The sequence below is a fragment of the Phyllostomus discolor genome, chromosome 5, assembly GCF_004126475.2.
Source record: "Phyllostomus discolor isolate MPI-MPIP mPhyDis1 chromosome 5, mPhyDis1.pri.v3, whole genome shotgun sequence".
Lineage (NCBI taxonomy): Eukaryota > Metazoa > Chordata > Mammalia > Chiroptera > Phyllostomidae > Phyllostomus > Phyllostomus discolor.
Window position 1 is genome coordinate 154391023 of NC_040907.2, and position 20900 is coordinate 154411922.

The window sequence follows — 20900 nt, forward strand, 5'->3', positions numbered from 1 at the left end:
GTCAGTACTTGTGCATGGTGAGGTAGTAGTAACAAGAAGAGTCAAAACTGCATTGCATTAGAAAGGAAAACTATCTAGAATCTAGAGTGACTAAACTGTTTATTTCTACCTATGCCTGCTCCCCTCCTGAAATTGTGTGTGTGTGTGTGTGTGTGTGTGTGTGTGTTGGGATAACATTTATTAATTTAAAATAAGTGGGATGGAAATGGTACATGCAACTATTTGCATTTTAAGTTGATGATCTAAGTTGCAGAATTTTCAAAAAAGTAGTTGAAAGTGGCTAATGAAATGACATAGCACAGGAAGTATCTAGGTGTGATGGGGCAGCCCTGCTCATCTGGGTTGATATGCCCTGTTAAGCCCTGTTAAGTTGAAAGATTTTCCCTTTTTTTACTTAAAAAAAGTCATTTTCTAATTAGGAATAGTTCTTCACCCCCAACCCCTACCCCAAATCAGAAAATCTGTACTTTTTCAAGACTCATGTTTGAGCTTTTTTTAAAGGTGGCCGGTAGACTGTATGTTCTAATCTTAAAGTGATGCTCATTGGCACAGTAGGAACTCAGGTTGCACACACTTCTCCTCATGAGTAGCTGGGCACCAATCCTAGTTCAGCTTGTAGTTCTCAGAGTTCCACTGCTATTTCACTTTCTTGTGTTCCAGAAGGCAGAATGACTGCCACTTTTAGGTAATAACTTCATTGATAAGGTACTTAGACAAGCTACTGTGGGAAGCTAGAGTGGAAAAAGACACAGCTCCTGCTTTTGAAGACACCCACAACATTTATACAGTAGCCAGTGGAAGGATTATTCTAGCTGCTGTATGCCACTTCTGTCGCTTGATCACAGTCTGTTCCTGTAGTCTGGTGTGACAAATTAAAATGCTGCTGTTATTGGGATATTGGTAGGGTTGAGTTGAAGGACAGGGAAGGTTCATTTTACCCTCAGGCTGGAAGAGCTATGTAAATGTAATTGGCAGCTGTTTAGCTATTATTGTTCCTGTTTGCTGTCAGTATGTCCAACAGTAATTGTTTAATTAAATGAAAACATAATAGAGCAGTGTGGGGATTTGGAGTCCCAATTGTAGTGGAAGTGATCATGGGAGTAATGATTTGCTGCCACTATATAAACCAGGATTACAAACTCAAATGCCTGAGTATCAAGCAGGTAAATGACTGAAGTGAGCCAGGTGAAAATGTATTAGGATGTAATGGGGACTGCAGTTGTACTAGAATGTGGACACAGTATGCCCAGTTTTCCTATTTTTGAGAGGAAATTGGAAATTCAGATCATTGGGTTTGAAACTGTTGGCAACTAGTTACTTTTTTAAAAAACCTTTGCAGGTGGAACAAAATATGTCTGTGGACTGGATTCTGCCCCATGACAGTGGATGATGACCCCTGATATACAAGATGGGCAGGACTTACGAGACTGCAGTTCTCGTTATATACTCACTCAGACTAACTTGTTATCTTTGTCCTCCTCGGCCACTGTCACCCTTGTAGCGTGGGTGCCCTGAGTGCTTAACAAATGAGGGAAGCCTTATTTTATTTTTCATTTTCTACCTGGCAGAAGGGACATCATTGAACAGTTTTGGCCATATCGTACTGGCTTACCTTGCAATATAGTTCTTGGGATAAACTGAGAATCTCCAGAAGGGGAAGGTGCCCTGGCAGAGCTAAGGTACATTGGTCACCTGATTATCAGGTTTGGGAGGATTTTCCAGTCCGGTTCTGTCAGGGCACCAGCTTTTTTCCTGGTTTGACTTTCTCTTTCCTCCACCCTTTGTGTAAATTTCTTGAGCCCAGTTAAGTTCCTAGTGCAGTAATTCTTGGTTACTTTCAGTAAAGCACAACTATGGTGTGTTCCTCCGCCAGCTCTGGAAACCTTGTAAACTCTGCATCTTTAGTGTTCCTCTGGAACGTTTGAGAAATTGAGTGAAGATAAACCTGGGAAGGGCTAGTTGAGGGTTGTTCAGCTCCCTGGTACCTTCTACCCTCTCAGAAAACTCATCAGTGTTCTCTTGGTTTACAGAGCTTTATACTAGACACAAAATCACATGAAAAAAACAAACAAACCCTGAGTCTTTGCCTTTGGAGAATCTAATGTCTAATTTGTTAAGGACAGCTTTTAAAAGCAGTTAAGGAAAAAAAATAGCTTAAATAATGGTGTACTAATGACAGCTAGAACCAAAGATAATATAGGAACATTTTGAAGAATTGCAAGTAACATAAAGAATTATATACAGGGTCAGCACAAATAACGCCTTTGTTTTTACTGCAAAATCTTTTATTACACCCTGGCTGGTGTAGCTCAGTGGACTGAGCACTGGCCTGCAAACCAAAGAGTCGCCAGTTCGATTCCCAATCAGAGCACACGCCTAGGTTACAGGCCAGGTCCCCAGTGGTGGGTGCGTGAAAGGCAACCACACATTGATGTTTCTCTCCCTCTCCCTCTCTGTCTCCCTCCCTTCCCCTCTCTCTAAAAATAAATAAATAAAATCTTTAAAAATCTTTTATTACAAAATTATAGGCATGTACCATATTTTGCCATATATCATGTACTCCCATGTATAGTGAGTACCCACGTTTTGGGCCCAAGCTTTCAAGAAAAAAATAGTTTGTATTAATTTTTTAATTCTATCATTTATTTATTAATTTATATTTAGAAATAAAACCAGTTATTGAATTCCAGAGTATTATTTTACATACGGATATCTTTATTGCTTTCTAGAGTTACAATTTTAATGCATAAGCATAAATAAAAGAATTAAAAACATTTATATAGAGATGGAATTAGTACTACCAATGTATAATGTGTTTCATTATTTTTCCCTCAAAAACTTGGGCAAAAAAGTATGCATTATACATGGCAAAAATACGATAAATCTGTAACATAACTATCACACTCAAGCACACCATATGACATTTTAGGTGAAATGTTAAAATTAAAACTATAAATTATTACAACCATATTATTACCCTACCAAGACTTAAGCAGGTATGATCTCTGTCGGACACTGCATTTCACCTAAGAAATGTGAGGACACTGTATTTCACCTAAGAAATGTGAACATGCAAATAGCACATGAGGAGACTTCAGGAAGATAGATGTAAGAATGGGAGCATTATGATTTGGCTGGTGGGTAAAGGAGGATTCTTTTTGTTTCTAGGGTAGTTCTATGGAAGGTTTGTCACTTTTGGTACAGAAACAAATGATAGGATGCAGAAAGAAGGTTTGTTTGCCAGACTTAGAGTCCTTGTCTTCTGTGAAGTCACTTTTCACAAGGGGTGGCTGTAGCTGCACCACTGTTGAAGAGTCAGTCTTGGTGTTTGTTCATTTATCTATTTGTTCATTTAGTATTTATCATTTTCCTTACTATATATCAGACATTGGGAATATAAAGGTGAATAGTCATGGTTTCTTCCTGAGATGTTCATAGGCTTATGGAGAAGACAGACAAAATAATTACAGATGAGGATAAGATATATTTAAATAGAGCTACATACATTGTTATGTTATGGGGTGACAATAAAGGAGTACTAATACTCTCGGGGGGAGGCGTTAGTTAGGAAAGACTAAACAGAGCTGGCATTATCATAGTAACAGCTAACATGTTTGGGTTTTACTATCCTTGGTACCATGGTGCTTTATAGGATCTTATTTAGGCCCCACAACAACTGGATGAGGAGGTACTATCTCCATTTTGTAATGGAGAACTGTGAACTGGGGCTCAAGAAGTTAAGAAACTTGGCTAAGTAAGATCATATAGGTAGTAACAGTCAAGATTGGAGTTCAGGTCTGTATTCACTCCGAAGGTTGTTTTTGTAACCACTGTGATATTCTCTCTTACATTGAGTTTTGGATGGAATGAGTAAGGCTTTACCAAGTGGTCAAGAGTGGGGGAAAAGATTAAAAATAGAAAGGGAACAGCATGTGCAAATTCAGAGAGACAGTAAAGACCATAACTTTAAAAAGAAGGAACTTTTGGCCCTGGCTTGTGTGGCTCAGTGGATCGAGCACTGGACTGTAAACCAAAGGGCTGCCAGTTTGATTCCCAGTCAGGGCACGTGCCTGGGTTGCTGGCCAGGTCCCCAGTGTGGGGCACATGAGAGGCAACCACACATTGATGTTTCTCTCCTTCTCTTTCTCCCTCCCTTCCCCTCTCTCTAAAAATATGTTTAAAAATCTTTAAAAAATAAATAAAAATACTATTAAAATAAATAAATAAAAAGAAGGAACTTTTGGTAGTCTATTTTATATATACAAAGAATATTCAGAAATTATCCAGTCATGTAATATGAAAAATAGAGACATTTGTTGTGGAAGATACCAGATACAAGAAACATTGTACATGGGACAATGATACCTCAGTCCCCTTCAAAGTAGACACCTTAGGATCTCACACAGTTCTCCCTATCTCCGTGAGCTGCCCTGTCATATTTTCTTGAATCTCACTGATGGTCTGAAATCTCTTCCCTTTCAAAGGTGATTTCAGTTTTGGGAAAAGCCAGAAGTCTCAGGGTGACAAATCTGGGCTTTAGAGGAGCTGAGTCACCTGGGTGATTTGATGTTTGCCAGAAAGTTCTGCATGACACGTGATGCATTAGAGGGTGCATTGTTGTGATGAAGCTACCAATCACCAGTTGTCCATAGCTGCAGCTTTCTGAATGAATCATTTGAATAGTTTCCACTAAAGAATGTCCAAGCTTAGTGCAAAATTTGATGCAGATTTGTTATTCCACTCAGTCATTTTGAATGTGATAGCCACATAGTACACAGGCTCACTCGATGACATCTACGGCCCCCACTGACTAGTACAGTGAAGTTGTCATTGTTCACACATGCGTATTGCAGTCCACGCTCCTTGACTGCAGATTATATTGATGTTGCACATACCATTCTTGTTATATTAACAATGGCTGTACTTTTTCTGGATAGATCTTGTCTATATAGCATACATGGGGCATCAATATCCTCCACCCAGCTTAAAAAAACATCACCCAAACTGAGGCTACCTGTATGCCCTTTCCTGACAGTCACAACCCTCTCCCCCAGCCACTGTTCTAAATTTTTTCTGAGTTTCGCTGGGGTATAGTCTTGGCAGGATATGAAGTTCTTCCACTCTGCAAGATAATTCCAAATTATTATCCATGAGTTATATCAGAATTTATGTACAATGCATTGGTCTGCATTTTTACCAATTCTTAGTACTGTCAGATTAAAATTTTTATGCTATTTTTGGAGTGTAAAATGGTATCTCATTATAATCATATTTTGTAATTTTCTTGATTATTAATGAAGCTCATAATCTTTTTATTTAGTTATTTGCTGTTTGTATTCCCTTATTCTGAAAAATTCCTATTCATGTCTCTTGCCAGTTTTGGGGGGGTGGTTATATATCTATTTTTTTTAATATTTTATGTATTTATTTTTAGAGAGAGAGGAAGGGAGGGAGAAAGAGAGGGAGAGAAACATCAATGTGTGGTTGCCTCTCATGTACCCACAACTGGGGATCTGGCCCTCAACCCAGGCATGTGCCCTGACTGGGAATTGAACTGGCAATCCTTTGGTTCTCAGGTCAGTGCTCAGTCCACTGAGCCACACCAGCCAGGGCTATATATCTGTTCTTGTAGTTTAGTAGAAGTTATTTTATATTATGAATATTGCTTCTTCATTAGTGGTATGTGTTACAAATATTTTCTCCCAGGTTGTAATTTATGTTTTCCCTCTTTTTTATGGTGTCTTTGGAATAAGTGTGTTAATTTTTAAAAAAAATCCTCATCTGAGGATATGTTTATTGATTTGAGAGAGAGGAGGAAAGAAAGAAACATTGACGTGAGAGAGAAATATTGATTGGTTGTACTTTAGAGATTGAACCATAACCTGGGTATGTGCCCTGACCAGGGATTGAACCCACAACCTTTTAGTGTACAGGACCAACCAACTGAGCCTCCAGCCAGGGCTAAACATTTTTAATTTTCTGTTTAAGATTTTATTTTTTAGAGAGGGAAGGGAGGGAGAAAGAGAGAGAGAGAGAAACATCAATGTGCAGTTGCGGGGGGCCGTGGCCAGCAACCCAGGCATGTGGGATTCCCTGACTGGGAATCGAACCTGTAATGCTTTGGTTCGCAGCCCTCGCTCAATCCACTGAGCTATGCCAGCAGGGCTTAATTTTTTTTAAAATATATTTTATTGATTATGCTATTACAGTTGTCCCATTTGCCCCCTTCACTCCCCTCTACCCTGTACACCCTCTCCCACCCACATTCCCCCCTTTTAATTCATGTCCATGTGTCATAAGTTCTTTAGCTTCTACATTTCCCATACTATTCTTGCCCTCCTTCTATTTTCTACCTACCATCTATGCTACTTATTCTCTGTACTTTTTCCTATTCTCTCCTCCTCCCACTCCCCTGTTGCTAACCCTCCATGTGATCTCCATTTCTGTGGCTCTGTTCCTGTTCTAGTTGTTTGCTTAGTTTCTTTTGGTTTTGTTTTAGGTGTGGTTGTTAATAATTGTGAGTTTGCTGTCATTTTACTATACATGTTTTCTTATCTTCTTTTCTTAGATAAGTCCCTTTAATATTTCATAAAATAAGGGCTTGGTGATGATGAACTCCTTTAACTGGACCTTATCTGAGAAGCACTTTATCTGCCCTTCCATTCTATATGAAAGCTTTGCTGGATAGAGCAATCTTGGATGTAGGTCCTTGCCTTTCATGACTTGGAATAACATCTTTAATTTTAACATGGCTTAATTTACCAATTTTTTTTATAGGTTGTGTTTTTTGTTTCCTGGTTAAGTACTTCTCCCCTGTACTGAGATTATGAAAATGTTCTTACGTATTATTTTCTAAAAGTTTTCAAGTTTTGGGTTTTTTTTTACATTTAAGTCTTTAATTCATTTGAAATAGAATTTTTCGTATTCCATGAAGTAAGGATCCACTTTATTGTTTCTGTTTCTCCTGCTTTTGTTTAGATCTAGAGGGAGTTGCCAGTTGATATAGTGACTCCTCTTTGGATCCTCTTGGGGTAACTGGGATGCTGCAAAGCATCATTCTGAGTGCTACAGATCCAGCTTTAAACAGACAGGTCTTTCAAAGGATACAGGAGTATGTTGGGTCTCTGGGTCAGTGGCTTTATCTGACCAGGGATGTTAGTGTGTATTTTTTGGTTGTTCCTTCTCGTGTTATTTCTGGTACAAGATAAACCTTAAATTCTTTTCTGCCACACCTATATGTGGTCTCCACAGGTCTTTGTGACCTTGTGACAAGAGGTTCTGAGCCATCAGGTACCCGACAGCAAGTGGTTCATCAGAGCTTCCCATTTGAAGCTTAAGAACTGATTCCTCTGGAAGATTCCCTGGGTGAAGAGACAAATGCCCAGAGGCTGGAGGGAGATTAGGCAACTCTGCATAGTCTTTGAAAAATAATTCCTTTTTTATTCCCTAGATGGGTTTTTTTCCCCCCTTAAGAAAAGAAGTTTAAGACAATATTTTTTTGCTTAGATCTTTGCCAGCTTAGAAAGTTGTTAGCTTTTGATGCCTAATGAATTTTGATCAAATGTTAGGTTATTTCATTTGGAATCCCAGTTCAAAATTTATCTCTTCCAGGAAGCTTCCCAAAGAGCATGTAGATTCTACTAGTTATCAGTTAGTCCCATTAGCACTTTGTTTACAATTTGTAGTACAGTGTTGTAGTTTACTTGTTGGTGTTGTTTTTTAGTATTGGTGTTTTCTCTCATTCTTTTAGTTCTTTGAAAGAGAAATTAAGTATTCTTATTTTAAATTCCTTTTCTAGGCCCCCTGAAATATTTTTACTATGAAGTACAATGATAGGTGTCCTGGGGGCCCTGTCTTATGCAGAAGGCTATTACTCCATATGCAAATGGAATAATAACCTTATATTGAAGGACTTCCATAATTTGCCCCCCACTTGCTATTCTAGTTTTACCTCCAGTTACTTCCTTAGGAATAATGTTCCAGCCAGTCTGGAATAATCATGATCCCCTAAATACACACCGAATTTTCCTACCTGTAAGCCTTTACTCATGCCATTCTCTCCTTATAATTTTGACTTCCTGAATCCTGTCTTTCAGTTGCCTTTCTAGGGCTTCTGCCAGAAATAATATTCTTTGCTTCACTCCTGTAACACTATGTGTCACCCATGCATTGGTATTATATACAGTAGTTTGTATGTATATGTATGTGATTTATCTAATGGACTAGATTATAAATTCCTTGTGGGTTGGTCACAATACAGGGACAATTCTATATGACTCTGCCTAGCATTTTGCTTAGCATGAGCTAAGAAATGTCTGATTGGCTGAAGTAGATGTTATTTAATTAACTTTGCTGCTTTTAATCACTTATGGATGGAGTAATGCAACTACTTTTCTAAAGAGACTACTCATTTAAAAAATCAGTTAGTTGAAATTTTAAAATAGGTAGTAGGTAATATTTGTGACACAAAATTCAAAAGGTACAAAATATACAGAGAAAAATAAGTCTTCCTATCACCTGTTCCGCAGTTCCCCAGTTCTTTTTTTTTTTTTTTAATTTTATTTATTTTATTTTTAAACAGAGGGGAAGGGAGAGACAAAGAGGGAGAGAAACATCAACGTGTGGTTGCTTCTCACATGCCCCACCATGGGGGACCTGGCCCGCAACCCAGGCATGTGCCCTGATTGGGAATCAAACTGTTGACCCTTTGGTTCACAGGCCAGTGCTCAATCCACTGAGCTACATCAGCCAGTTCTTTTATCTGGAGGCAACTGCTGAGTTTCTTAAAAATCCTTCCAGAGACATAGAGCATACTCATCTTGCCTAAATAATTTAAGGAAGGAGGGATACTAGAGATTTTATTTTTGCTGATGCTTTTAATTATTTTCAAATTTCTTTTTCTTCTTGGTTCCCCTCCTCCTCAGAAGTTGTATATTCTCATCTTTGAATCTTCTCAGAAAGAGAACATTGTTGTGTATCTGGATTTGGAAAGCAGATTGTGTTCTGAGACTAAGCTAGTTATTTATTTAAATTGTCATTAAAATAAATTTTGTCTTGCTTTGGTTGGGAGGCTCAGTTGGTTGGAGCATCATTCTGTACACCAAAGGGTTGTGGGGTTTGATTCCTGATCAGGGCATGTGTGGAGGCAGCTGATTGATGTTTCTCTCTCTCTCTCAGATCAATATAACATGTCCTCAGGTGAGGATTAAAATAAATAAATGAATAAAATAAATGTTGTCTTATGTTGGATTCCTTTATGGATTGGGGGAGGTGTTATGGGCCTGGACAAAATTTGTACAAGTTCTTTTTCCTGTTGTTATAGTGTTTTTCATACTTCTCACTTTTGGGGGGCCCTGTCTTGTGCAAAATATGCAAATGGAGCTACTTGCAGGATTCATTTTTTTTAAAAGATTTTATTTATTTATTTTTAGGGAGAGGAAAGGGATGGAGAAAGAGAGGGAGAGAAACATCAGTGTGTGGTTGCCTCTTGTGCATCCCCGACGGGATGTCGGCACCCTGCCAGCTACCCAGGTGTGTGCCCTGACTGGGAATCAAACGGGTGACTCTGTTTTGCAGGCCAGCATTCAATGCACTGAGCCACACCAGCCAGGGCAGGATTCATTTTTTTCTCTATATCTCTGGTTTAGTTTTCTTTTAGATCCCACTAAACTCTGTAAATGCCTTATGGGCAGAAATGTACAGTAATACATTCTGGTAAAAAAATTAAAACATTATAGATAAGGCTAGAATATTCTCTGATTATACCCAGATTTCAAAATACCTTCTTTAAAGATAACTACGGTTATTGAGATTGGGGTACATCCCCCTAGACCTTTTATTTTGTGTTTATATATCTATATATACCTGTATAAAATATTAAGTACATTTAACAACATGGATGACTAACAAGCATAATGTTTCCAGGGAAGAGGGCAAATTGCAGAATATTTACAATATATTAGTCACATGAAGTATAAAAATGCAGGATAATACTATATATTGTTTAAAGATACATACCAAGGAAGTAAAAGTATAAAACAACATAAAAGTTTAGTAAACATCAGACTTAGAATAGTGGGACCTATGAATGAAAGAGAGGAGGATATGATTAGGGAGGACACACAGAGACTTCAATTGTATTCTTAATCTGGATACTGGCCATTATATTACTCTTTATATCTCACTGCATGTTAAATATTGCATTTTAAAATTTTTTTAAAAAGATTTTACTTATTTATTTTCAGACAGAGGGGGAGGAAAGGAGAAAGAGAGGGAGAGAAACATCAATATGTGGTTGTCTCTCATGTTCACCCCCACTGGGGACCTGGCCTGCAACCCAGGCATTTGCCCTGACTGGGAATCAAACCAGCAGCCCTTTGGTTCACAGGGTGGCACTCAATCCACTGAGCCACACCAGCTGGAGCTACATTTAAAAATTTTTATTTTATATTTTATTTTTTATTTATTGATTTGAGAGGGAGTATTAGAGAAAGAGGAACATTGATTTGATGTTCCACTTATTTATGCATTCATTGGTTGATTCTTGTATATGCCCTGACTGGGGATCAAACCTGCAACCTTGATGTATCAAGACAATGTTCAAACCAACTGAGCTACCTGGCCAGGTAAATATTGAAAAAAATATATGTGTGTGTGTGTGTGTGTGTGTGCGCACAAGTACGTATTTAAGACAAATTAAGTGCAGATCACTAGCAAAGTGTTTTTTTCTTTAAAGTCTTTATTTATTTTTTAGAGAGAGGGGAAGGGAGGGAGATAGGGAGAGACACAATGATGTGTGAGAGAAACATTGATCGGTTGCCTCTTTCACACCCCCACCCGGGGACCTGCCCTGCAACCCAGGCATGTGCCTTGATTGGGAATTGAACTGATGACCTTCCAGTTCTCAGGCTGGCACTCAACCCACTGAACCACACCAGTCAAGATAATAGTGAATATTTTTAAAACTAAAAATCTAGGGAGGAGGGGACAATGGAGGAAAAATGGGGACATCTGCAATATTGTCAACAATAAAAATAAAGAAATAAATAAAAAAACCCAAAATCTAGTCTTTTCTGTAAGATGGGTTTGTTTTTACACTAGTAGTCACACACAGTATATCTGACCACTCCTTCCATGTCTTATTTGTTTTGTATCCTTAGCATTCTGAAAGATGTTTTATGCATAGTAGTTTCTGGGATTCTTTCGCTTACCCTAATAGCCATACTATTTAACTTTCCTTTAGCCAGATCTAAATGTTTGTCTAACTGTATACAACACCACCCCCACTTCCCCCCCCCTTACTTTTCAGATTTTGTCCTTCTGAGGAGGGGTTCTAAATAATGGAAAGTTGTTAGTTGGTTTTACGTGCTTCTAGGGTTTCTCTATGCCAAGAAGAAATTAAAAAAATATATATATATTTTCACCTGGGGAGAGAATTAAATCTTTTCTAGGTGCTGTTCTAGGCATCAAAGAAAATAGTAGTTAAGTGGTAATTAAGTTGGGAACACTTAAAATACTAAAATAGTTTTTCAGCTTTTATTCAGAAATTCATATAGAAGCAGTTTTAAAAAGAATCTACCTTTCAGTGTGCTTGTTAGAAATTTCTTGCTAAAAGCAAATGAACTTGACTTTTCAGAACTTTTCAAAGGTTGTATCACTGTTTCCAGTGTATCACTGTGTATCACTGTGTACAGTGTATCACTGTATCCAGTTTTATGGAGCTGTTTTGGCAGAGTTGATATAGTCTGTAAGTTGACATTGTAACCATGGTTCCAATCTAAGGCTATTTTTCTAACAGCCTCTATTCTTTTAGCTTGGACCTTCATTATTTATTGAATGGATAAAAAAGAACAAAGGGAAAATCTGAAATATTGATAATATATCTTTAAAACACAGATGTATCTGCATACCTAATGGCATTATAGGAGAGATTTTTGGGGACAATTAACTTTGAAGAATTTGACATGTTTATTAGAGATTGTTGAGGTGCCTTTGAGAAATTGCCTGGATTGATGCTTTTTGAATTATATCTTAAAAACTTCCAGAAATCTTGGTATTGAAAAGTTAAATTGTAATTCTAAACTTACCAGCTACAGATTTAAGTGTGGATATGCTCTGGGTAAGCAAATATTAACTAGACTTTTTTCTTAACTGTTTTGGTAGATTTGCCAGGATGGTGGATAAGAATATTTACATCATTCAAGGAGAGATTAACATTGTGGTTGGGGCCATCAAACGAAATGCCCGATGGAGCACCCACACTCCATTGGTAAGTGAGGAGTGGGTGGAAGGCTTGGTCACTGATTTGTCCATGGTTAAAACAGTAGTCTGTCGCCTAGTGATAATCAGAATAGTAGGAAATCAGAGTTGTTCTTGATATCAAGGATCCTTGTGTTTTATTCCAACTAGTGTCAAATTTACAGACTGCCTTTTTTGCTCTAAGACCCGAAAGATGAAACCATTCTTTTCTTTATTTTTAAAGCAGTCATTTTAAAATTTGATTTATCGGGGTGTGAGGAGAGAGTGAGAGAGAGAGAGAGAAACATCGCTTTGTTGTTCCACTTATTTATATATTCATTGGTTAATTCTTGTTTGTGTGCTGACTGGGGATCAAACCTGCAACCTTGTCATATTGGGACCAACACTCTAACCACCTGAGCTACCTGGCCAGGGCCTGATACAATTCTTCTTCTAACTGTTCTTGTAAACCACTTAAGCTAGTGTTTGGGACCTCTTTAAAATGCCTAAAAATGTCAGAAAGATTTCTTATGTTTTAATTCCCTAGGGCTGTCAAATTCATTTAAGTTAGTTTAGTTATTTATACATGGAGTATGGCTTGGTGATGGTATTCCTTGGGAGTTCCGCAAGCTTCTGTATATAGTGTAGGCCATATCTTGCCAGTCAGATGAATAAGAAATTTACCTACTGTAAAGATGGCTTCTTTGTCGTGTACATATGTTCAAGGATTTTTTTGTGTGTGTGCAACTGTACAAAACACTTTTTGGCACAATTGTAAAAAACAATTTTAGACATTTCCAACTTGGCATTTAGAAATTTCTCATGTTCATTTATAAAAATAGATTGTTTTAGAAGTGAGATGCAGTTAGGAATGTCTTTGAAGTGAATATGTATGATTATATAATGAGTACAAAGAAAGAGAAGAGTATAGAATAACACACATGTCTTAGTCTGCTTGGGATGCTGTAACAAAATACCACAAACTGGGTAGCTTATGAACAAGAGAAATTTATTTTTCACAGTTCTGGAGCCTGGAAGTCTGAGATCAGGATGCCAGCATGGTCAAGTAGGGGCCTTCTTCTGGGTCTCAGACTTCTCATTCTGTCCTCAACATGGTGGGACGGGCAAGGGAGCTATCTCTCTTGGGTCTCTTTTATAGGACATTAATTCCATTCATGAGGGTTCTGCCTTCATGACCTAATCTTCCGCCTTTTAAAGACCCCACCTTCTGATACCATCACATTAGACACTAGTATTTCAACATGTAAGTTTTGAGGTGACACAAACGTTCAGACCACAGCAAATATGAAGGACCTGGCAATCAGTGGTAGCTCAAGTGCTGTGGTCATGGTATTGATTAGTATTTCAGTATTTATTAGGTAAGCCCAGAGGACCTCTATGAATTAAGAGATTAAGGAACTGGAAAAATGTATAGATAGCTTTTTTTCCCTAAGAAGAAAAACTTACTTGACTTTCTGGTTAGATTCAGAGAAAGAGCCCTTGATCTGTCCTTTATTTCCCTTTTCCTCTTTGACAGTGACTTTTTAAAAAAAAATACCTATGTATTACAGGATGAAGAACGGGATCCTTTGCTGCATAGCTTCAGTCATCTAAAGGAGGTTTTAAACAATATAACAGGTAAGTCCTCACATCTATGTAGACTACTTATCCTGGTTTAAAAAAGAAACAATAAAAACATGTTTTTGATTTACTGCAGGGCTAGACAACTTTTTCTGTAAAAAGCTGTTGCAGGGACGGACAGAGTTTTTCTGTAAAGTAAATATTGTAGGCTTTGCAGGCCATCTCAGCTGTGCAACTGCTCAAATCCGCACTGTAGTTCAAAAGCAGACATAGATAATACTTAAATGAATGAGTGATAAATAAGAAAGTTGCAATCCAGGTTTGACCCTTGGGTGTGGATTGCTCCTGGTTTACTGTATTGCTGGTCCTTTTCCTAGAGTTCTTAGGAAAAGGGCGTCCCACTTCAGTGGGGAATCAGCATTTATGCAGTGATAAGTTTCCTTCATTATTTATAAGCTGTTTTAGTTACTTTTTTGGTTTTGTTTTATTTTATCTACTTTATTTGTCTACCTCATGCATGCCATGAGGTAGGATATTGGTGGCATAAATAAAGTTTTTAGTATTTGCAATAAAAGCTTTTTCTTATAGAAAGTCATTGTCATGTTTAGGACCTTAGCTTTCTCTACTGCAGGTTCTTCAGTCTTTATGTGTTCCTGGGATTTTTTTTCTCTACCTCATTTCCCTAATCATAATGAGCTTATGTAATATTTACTGAGGGGGACCCAAAAAATCCCCCAGAATTGATTTATAAAAATAAATAATAAACGCCTAATTGTGTATAAAAAATTGTGTATTTAGTTTTATGTGTTTAAATTTCAGCCACCTTCAAAGTACTCTCTATATGATGAAATACCCCTATCGATATGTTTTTTCCTCAAAAGTTGCTCAAAACAATTTTTGAATTTGTCGATTTTGATACCTTTTAGTGGATCTGCCGTTTTTTGTTTTACTTCTTCCACATTGGCAAAACTTTCCCCTTTGAGGACTTTTTTCACCTGGGGAAATTAAAAAAAAGTCACTCAGGGCAAGATTGGATGAACAGGGAAAGTAGGGCACCGGGGTCATGCCATTTTCAGTCAAAAACTGTTGAATACTCAGAGTGCTGTGGGCAGGTGCTCTTGTAAATCACCCACCATGAAATGGGCAAATGTGCCTTGGCCGGTGTGGCTCAGTGGATTGAGTGCCAACCTATGAACTGAAGGGTTCGCAGGTTCAGTTCCCAGTCAGGGCACATGCCTGGGTTGCAGGCCAGTGTTTCTCTCCCTCCCTTCCCGATGTGTAAGAGTCTTAGAAAAATTTCACTGAAGCTCAACACAGCTTTTCAGAACAACGCCAGCTGGTACACTGATGCAGATGGGTTCCCAGAACACTCAGCCAGGGAAGCCTGTGCTACAAGGGACCCGTCCTCTAGAGGATACTTCTGTTTTTTGTTTTGGGGGAGGGGGTCCCTCTTTGTGTATGTTTAGAATTTTAAAATCCACTTTCATGTTTATTACCTTTTTGAACTCTTATACAACCCTGTAAGGATGGATTGGCATATATTGTCCCTTTTTGGAATGAAGTTGAAACCCAGAGACCTTTTAAGTGATTTAGCTGATTTCACACTGATCCTAAGGGGTGGAGTTAAAACTGGAATTCTGGTCCCTAATTCCTGGTTTAGTACCCTGTTTTGTATTGCTTCTGTTCATACAATTGGAGGAGAATGTACATAGGAAGTACCTTATATATGTATATATCTGTGTGTTCAAGGGGAGGCAAGCCTAAATACCTTTCTTTGGGTTTTTCAAGGCAGAGGGTGGGGGTCAGTAGAGACTAAAAGGGAAAGCCTCAGAGTTATGTTATTGTGTTGACTGTAAAAGACAAATGTTATATCCCCAGAATGGTTTTAGTTAGTAATGTATCTAAGGCCACAATTGAAATTGTTTTTTAGGCTTATGTAAATTAAATAACTATAAACAAACAAATATATTTCCTCCTTTTCATGAGGAATGTAGAAGAATATTTGGAGAAAAATAATTCCTTTTTACTTCCTAAACATTGGCTGAAGTTATCTGAGGATTCTCTATGTGTTTTGTTAAAAGAGCAAATGCCAAGCTATTAAAAAGCACTGGAAATGTTAGCCAAGAAGGATCAAGTATAGAGGAGGTAGTTGTTGGCTAATTAGCAGGGTGAATGTTGCAACTAGGTGCCAGATTCTTACTTTATGGCATATATTGTAAGTGACTTCGATGCTTTAGAAAGAGTTGGCTGCTTGCACAGATTTTTTTTTTTACCTTACAGATAAAGCTTACATATTCAAATAAGAAAGAAAATATAGTGAGTAGATATTTATAACTTTCTTGGTGGGTCAGAGTTCAGAGTACTATCTAAGAGATGTTAAGAGGATTAAACAATGAATATATTTGGAAACATTTAGCAAACATTTAAAATTTTTATTTATTTATTTTTAGAGAAGGGGAGGGAGGGAAAAAGAGAGAGAGAGAAACATCAATGTGAGAGAGAAACATTGATCAGCTGCCTCTCGCATGCACCCAGGCATGTGCCCTAACCTGGAATGGAACATGCGACATTTTGCTTTGTGGGACTACGCCCACCCAGCTGAGCCACACCCATCAGCCTGAGCAAACATTTTACACATAGCCTGGGATTGTTGTATTGGTTGGGAACACCCTAAAATGGCTGAGATCAGACTGGAGTAGCCTTATAGGCCTTTTGGGCACTCTGTGGACATTGAGGTGCTGAGGTGGTGCCGCTGTCCTGACAGCCACATTTCCTGTTTGCCGTCCAGTCCATATCCCATACTTGTGTTCTCTTTCCTGACGTATCCTGAGATTTAAACTCATGTCTGTGGTGAGTAGTACAGTCCAGGACTTGGGGGTGGATAGACCATGTAAGAGCTACCAAGTTGAGCCTGCTGCCTAATTTTCTTACACCCTAGGGTTAGGCATCCAGATTATCTGCTGTGTGAAACTAATAAAAACCAGAATGTGCTGAGAAGCTAGTTCTGTTAGTGGTACTAGGAACATACCTGGGTTGTATCAAGCTTTCCTCGGGAGGAAGAAAGAAGGTGTAAGTATTTTCTAGGGGCCAACCATGTGGCAAATGTTGAGATTGTGCCTGCCAAGGTTGCCCCATTGTTCTTGGGTTTTAGCATATGACCTGCCTGAGAAAATGAGTGGACACGGAATAGAGCATTTCATGGCCTTTTGATTGGTTCTGACCCCCCACAAGTGCTGGCTTCTAGAAGCAGGTTTATGGGTCAGCTGCCCCTGTGGTCCTGGACTCTGCAATCCATGACCAATTTTTTGTTTCTTTTACTGAAACAAACAGATTTTTCTGATTGGCAGTGTCAGGAGGACTGCTTTCTTGGAAGCCTGTTAATGGTTGGAGGCTGGGAAAGGGTTTTGAACTTGGAGAGAGTAACTAATGAGACTGCTCTTGCTATGCGACTAGAAATGGTGTACTACTTAGATTGGAGGAGGTATGGCAGGAATTCTAGGACTTCCACTCAGTTTAATTCATGAAACTGACTTGGGCATGGTCTGTTTTTACACAGGCTTTCTATTTTCATTTTTTCTAGGCTGTCTCCTGGCTTAGTTGCTTAAGAATAGTACTGTTGGAAATAGGTGCTTCACTGGACATTGTCAAAACCAAAATGATTTTTTCCCCTTTTCTTATAATTAGAGGATCATTTAAATACATAAGCACTATCTATTCCTTCTGTAGTATTACCTGAGTATTATGAAGGAAATAAGTCCATACCTGTTATTCTCATAGATATGTATCTCTGGACCACATTTGGAGACAGTCTTTGTCCAAACTGCATGGTTACTTCATGTTCTGTAGCATTTAGAGTAATAGAATATTCTAATACCGAATCTAAAGACAAGGTTGCACTTGGAAGATACAGGGTGCCAAAGAGCAAAGTTTGCATATTGCTAGTTTGGATAAAGTCTTTGCTCACCACCAGTGAGACTTAACTGCTGCCCCTTTTATGAATCCTCTTTTAGGAGGTTATTCTGAAGAAGTTAAAGCAGCTTTGTGATTGCCAGGGGTGAGGATGGAGTGTGGAGAATGGGTACAGGTTTCTTTTTGGGGTGATGAAAATGTTCTGGAATTAGATAGTGGTGATGGTTGTAACACTCTGTGAATATACTAAAAACCATTGAATTTTATACTTCAAAAGGGTGAATTTTATGGAATGTGAATTATATCTTAATTTTTGAAAACAGCAGATGTAGGTTGGAAAAGTGATGGGGTTTACCAGTTCTTTCTCAGGGCTCAGAACTATGGAGGGAGGCCTCTACTGTATTCAAAGCTGTGCTTTAAACCCATTGTCCAGCAAAGGCAGCATAAGGCTCTGTTCAGCCTCCTGGCCCAGTTTGTCCTTTTATGTCTCTCTCATTAACTCCAGAAGCACATGGCTTTTATATTTAAATTTATTCAAGCTGTAATCTTTGACATTTGAGTTAGCTTTTAGTACAGTTTTGCATTTATAGTAATATATATTATGTATTTTCTCTATCCCCAAAGAATCCATTTTAATCTTTTCCGGTTGCAAATTTCAGCCTGTCTTGTCCCATCTTCCCTCTCTTGCTCTCTTTCCCCTCCCCCCACAGAGTGTGTTTGATCAGGTGTGGCAGGAATATCCACTGTCAAGCTGCGCCCTTTATATTAGTCAATATTATCTTTCTCCCCCCTCCCTGTCTGTCTGCTCCTTTGGGCTTTCCCAGTTGATTTATAATTTTGGAATTCTCATCGGAGTCTGTAATACAGTTTGTTCATTATTTAACCAAAACCTGTTTAATGAGCAGAGAGAGGCAATGTAAATGTTAGGCATGTTGCAGTGATGTACCTTTGTGCTTCTCAAAGCGGGTGGGTAGTTAACTCTGTGCTGCCTGCAGGGCTGGGGTGTCCTGGCTTTAGGGGCAGAAGGACCACTGCCTCTTCCTTACATCTGCCTAAGCCCTGCATGGGCTTAGATTCCAAAGACATATTTCCTTTTATCCTTCTAGAGATCTTGTGGGGGCTCTTGCAAAGAGATATCTTCAGTCTCATAGCTAGTCTTTGTGGTAAGATCTGTGGCATGGGATAGAGGATGGAAGGGAAAGTGAAATATCAGGATACTTGATATTACTCTTGGCTTTAGGTCTGAAGAGAGAAGATAGTTTAGAAAAACCCTTCTAGCTGATATGGTCTGTGGTCTTTGATTTCTTTGTTCCCAGACTAGACAAATGTTTGCAAGCCTCAGTACCATTTGAGCTTCACCAGAAATTGAACCGGTAACCTTTTGCTTTGTGGAAAACCTTTTGCTTTGCTTTGTGGCTCAGTCAACTGAGCCACACCAGTCAGGGCAGTAATCACCTCTTAATGACTTTAAAGCCTTCAGGGCCAGAGCTTGAGGAAGACTTCTTAGTGGAGTTGGGGGTGGCATTGGGGTGGGTACTGAGTTTGCCTTTGGAGATTGAACCCCAGGCCTTTTAAATGATGAGGATCTCGAGGAATGAGGGTATTCAGCATAAAACTAAGGTGATCTTGAGGTCCAGTATAAGCACATGTGGTAATTATGGAACTGTTTTAGCTTCTTGGACATCTTTCTGGGATCCACCAAGATTTGGATTCCTTCTAGGTCTGGTTTATTGAATTGCTTCTAACCAATATTTATTGATTGTTACGTGGTAGGCATTTTGCTTAGGCATTGGATCTATCATAGTTGACAAACAGGCAAATTTTCTTCCTGTCCTTATAGCCACTGGTTTACAAAGACTAGTAGCTCTAGATGACCATTTCAGAATAACCTTTGTGTCCTTTACTCTGTGCCATATGGGTCCCTATCAGGTATGGAGTGGATGATACTGAAAGAGAGTAACCTCTTGCCATCTTTTCTTGTTCCTACTCTTACCTTTGCTGATGAAACAAGCCAAAGAAATGAATAGAAATTATAGCTTATATACATTTGCTAATTTGACTTTCTCATGTAAAACTATTGTTGCCAGGGTTTAGATATTCCCAAAGACATTGCTGGATTGCTTAGAGTAACTCTGAGGGATAGCCTATTTCTTTATTGAGCTTACCTGGACAGCAAGATACGGTGTATTTGAGTTTAAGAGAGAGAAGCAGGTGCCTGGAGAAAGTGGATATATCAGGAATTTATTTAAATATAGTTTATCCTGGACAAACACACCTGTAAGATACTGTCTATCTCAAGCTTTGTGAATTAAGAGTCTGAGCTAGGAGGTTTGAATCCATGTAACCTCCAGAGGTTTGCAGAGAACATTTAAACAGAGTCCGGATGCCAACCTGTGAGGAACTAATACTTAACATTTATCTGGCCTAGGCCTCTTAGAAATAGCCTTCTAAGTAGAAGTGAAACTCTCCAAGGATGCTTCATACCTGAATTTTAATGTTTCAATTGGAAGATGGGGAGGTGTAAGGAAAAGAAATTTTAGTAGTCACTGTCTGGAAAAAGATTGAGTAAGGATATATTACTTGAAAAAAATTTTTGCTAGAGTTGTCATCTCCCATACTGAGTGAATGCATACTTTCACTTTTTAAAAAATATTTTATTTATTTATTTTTAGAGAGAGGGAAAGGGAAGGAGAAAGAGAGGGAGAGAAACATCACTGTGTGGTTGCCTCTTGTGCGCCCCCACTGGGGGCCTGGTCTGCGACCCAGGCATGTGCCCTGACTGGGAATTGTGTACCCTGACTGGGAATTGAACCAGTGACCCTTTGGTTCACAGGCTGGTGCTCAATCCACTGAGCCACACCAGCCAGGGCTCGTTGTCATTGTCGTCCTTTTTTTTTTTTTTTTTTTTTTGCAGGGGCTTATGGTTTGGGGAATAGTAGAGTAAACAATATATCACTGTTAATCAGTATGAGAAGAAAGAGCTTTGTCCTACTTGGAATTGAGCTTGTGAATTGTTCAAAGCCTGACTAAGTAGAGGCTGAAAGAACCAAGTTAATAAAAATTGGCAGACAAATTCATGTAATGGGCTGAGTGTTGGAAGAGGCAGGGTTGGACAAACATTTAAGTATTTATTTCCAATGCCCTTTCTGCTTTTCTTGTTCTATAGTAAAATA

The 20900-nt window shown here is 38.6% G+C and overlaps 1 protein-coding gene across 13 annotated transcripts in view; it reads left to right on the forward strand.

The window, feature by feature from the left end:
* The window catches only part of GBF1 (golgi brefeldin A resistant guanine nucleotide exchange factor 1), a 127783-nt gene that overhangs the window by 1783 nt on the left and 105100 nt on the right, over nucleotides 1-20900 (forward strand). For 12 of the 13 annotated variants that reach the window (XM_028511648.1, XM_028511647.1, XM_036027205.1 and 9 more), the window contains exons 2-3: nucleotides 12163-12268; nucleotides 13809-13875. In XM_028511648.1, coding sequence (XP_028367449.1) covers nucleotides 12173-12268; nucleotides 13809-13875 — 163 coding nt within the window. In that variant the 5' untranslated portion in view covers nucleotides 12163-12172. Of the gene's footprint in view, nucleotides 1-6978; nucleotides 7032-12162; nucleotides 12269-13808; nucleotides 13876-20900 lie in introns of all 13 variants that reach the window. The other variant, XM_036027206.1, reaches the window with a different exon arrangement.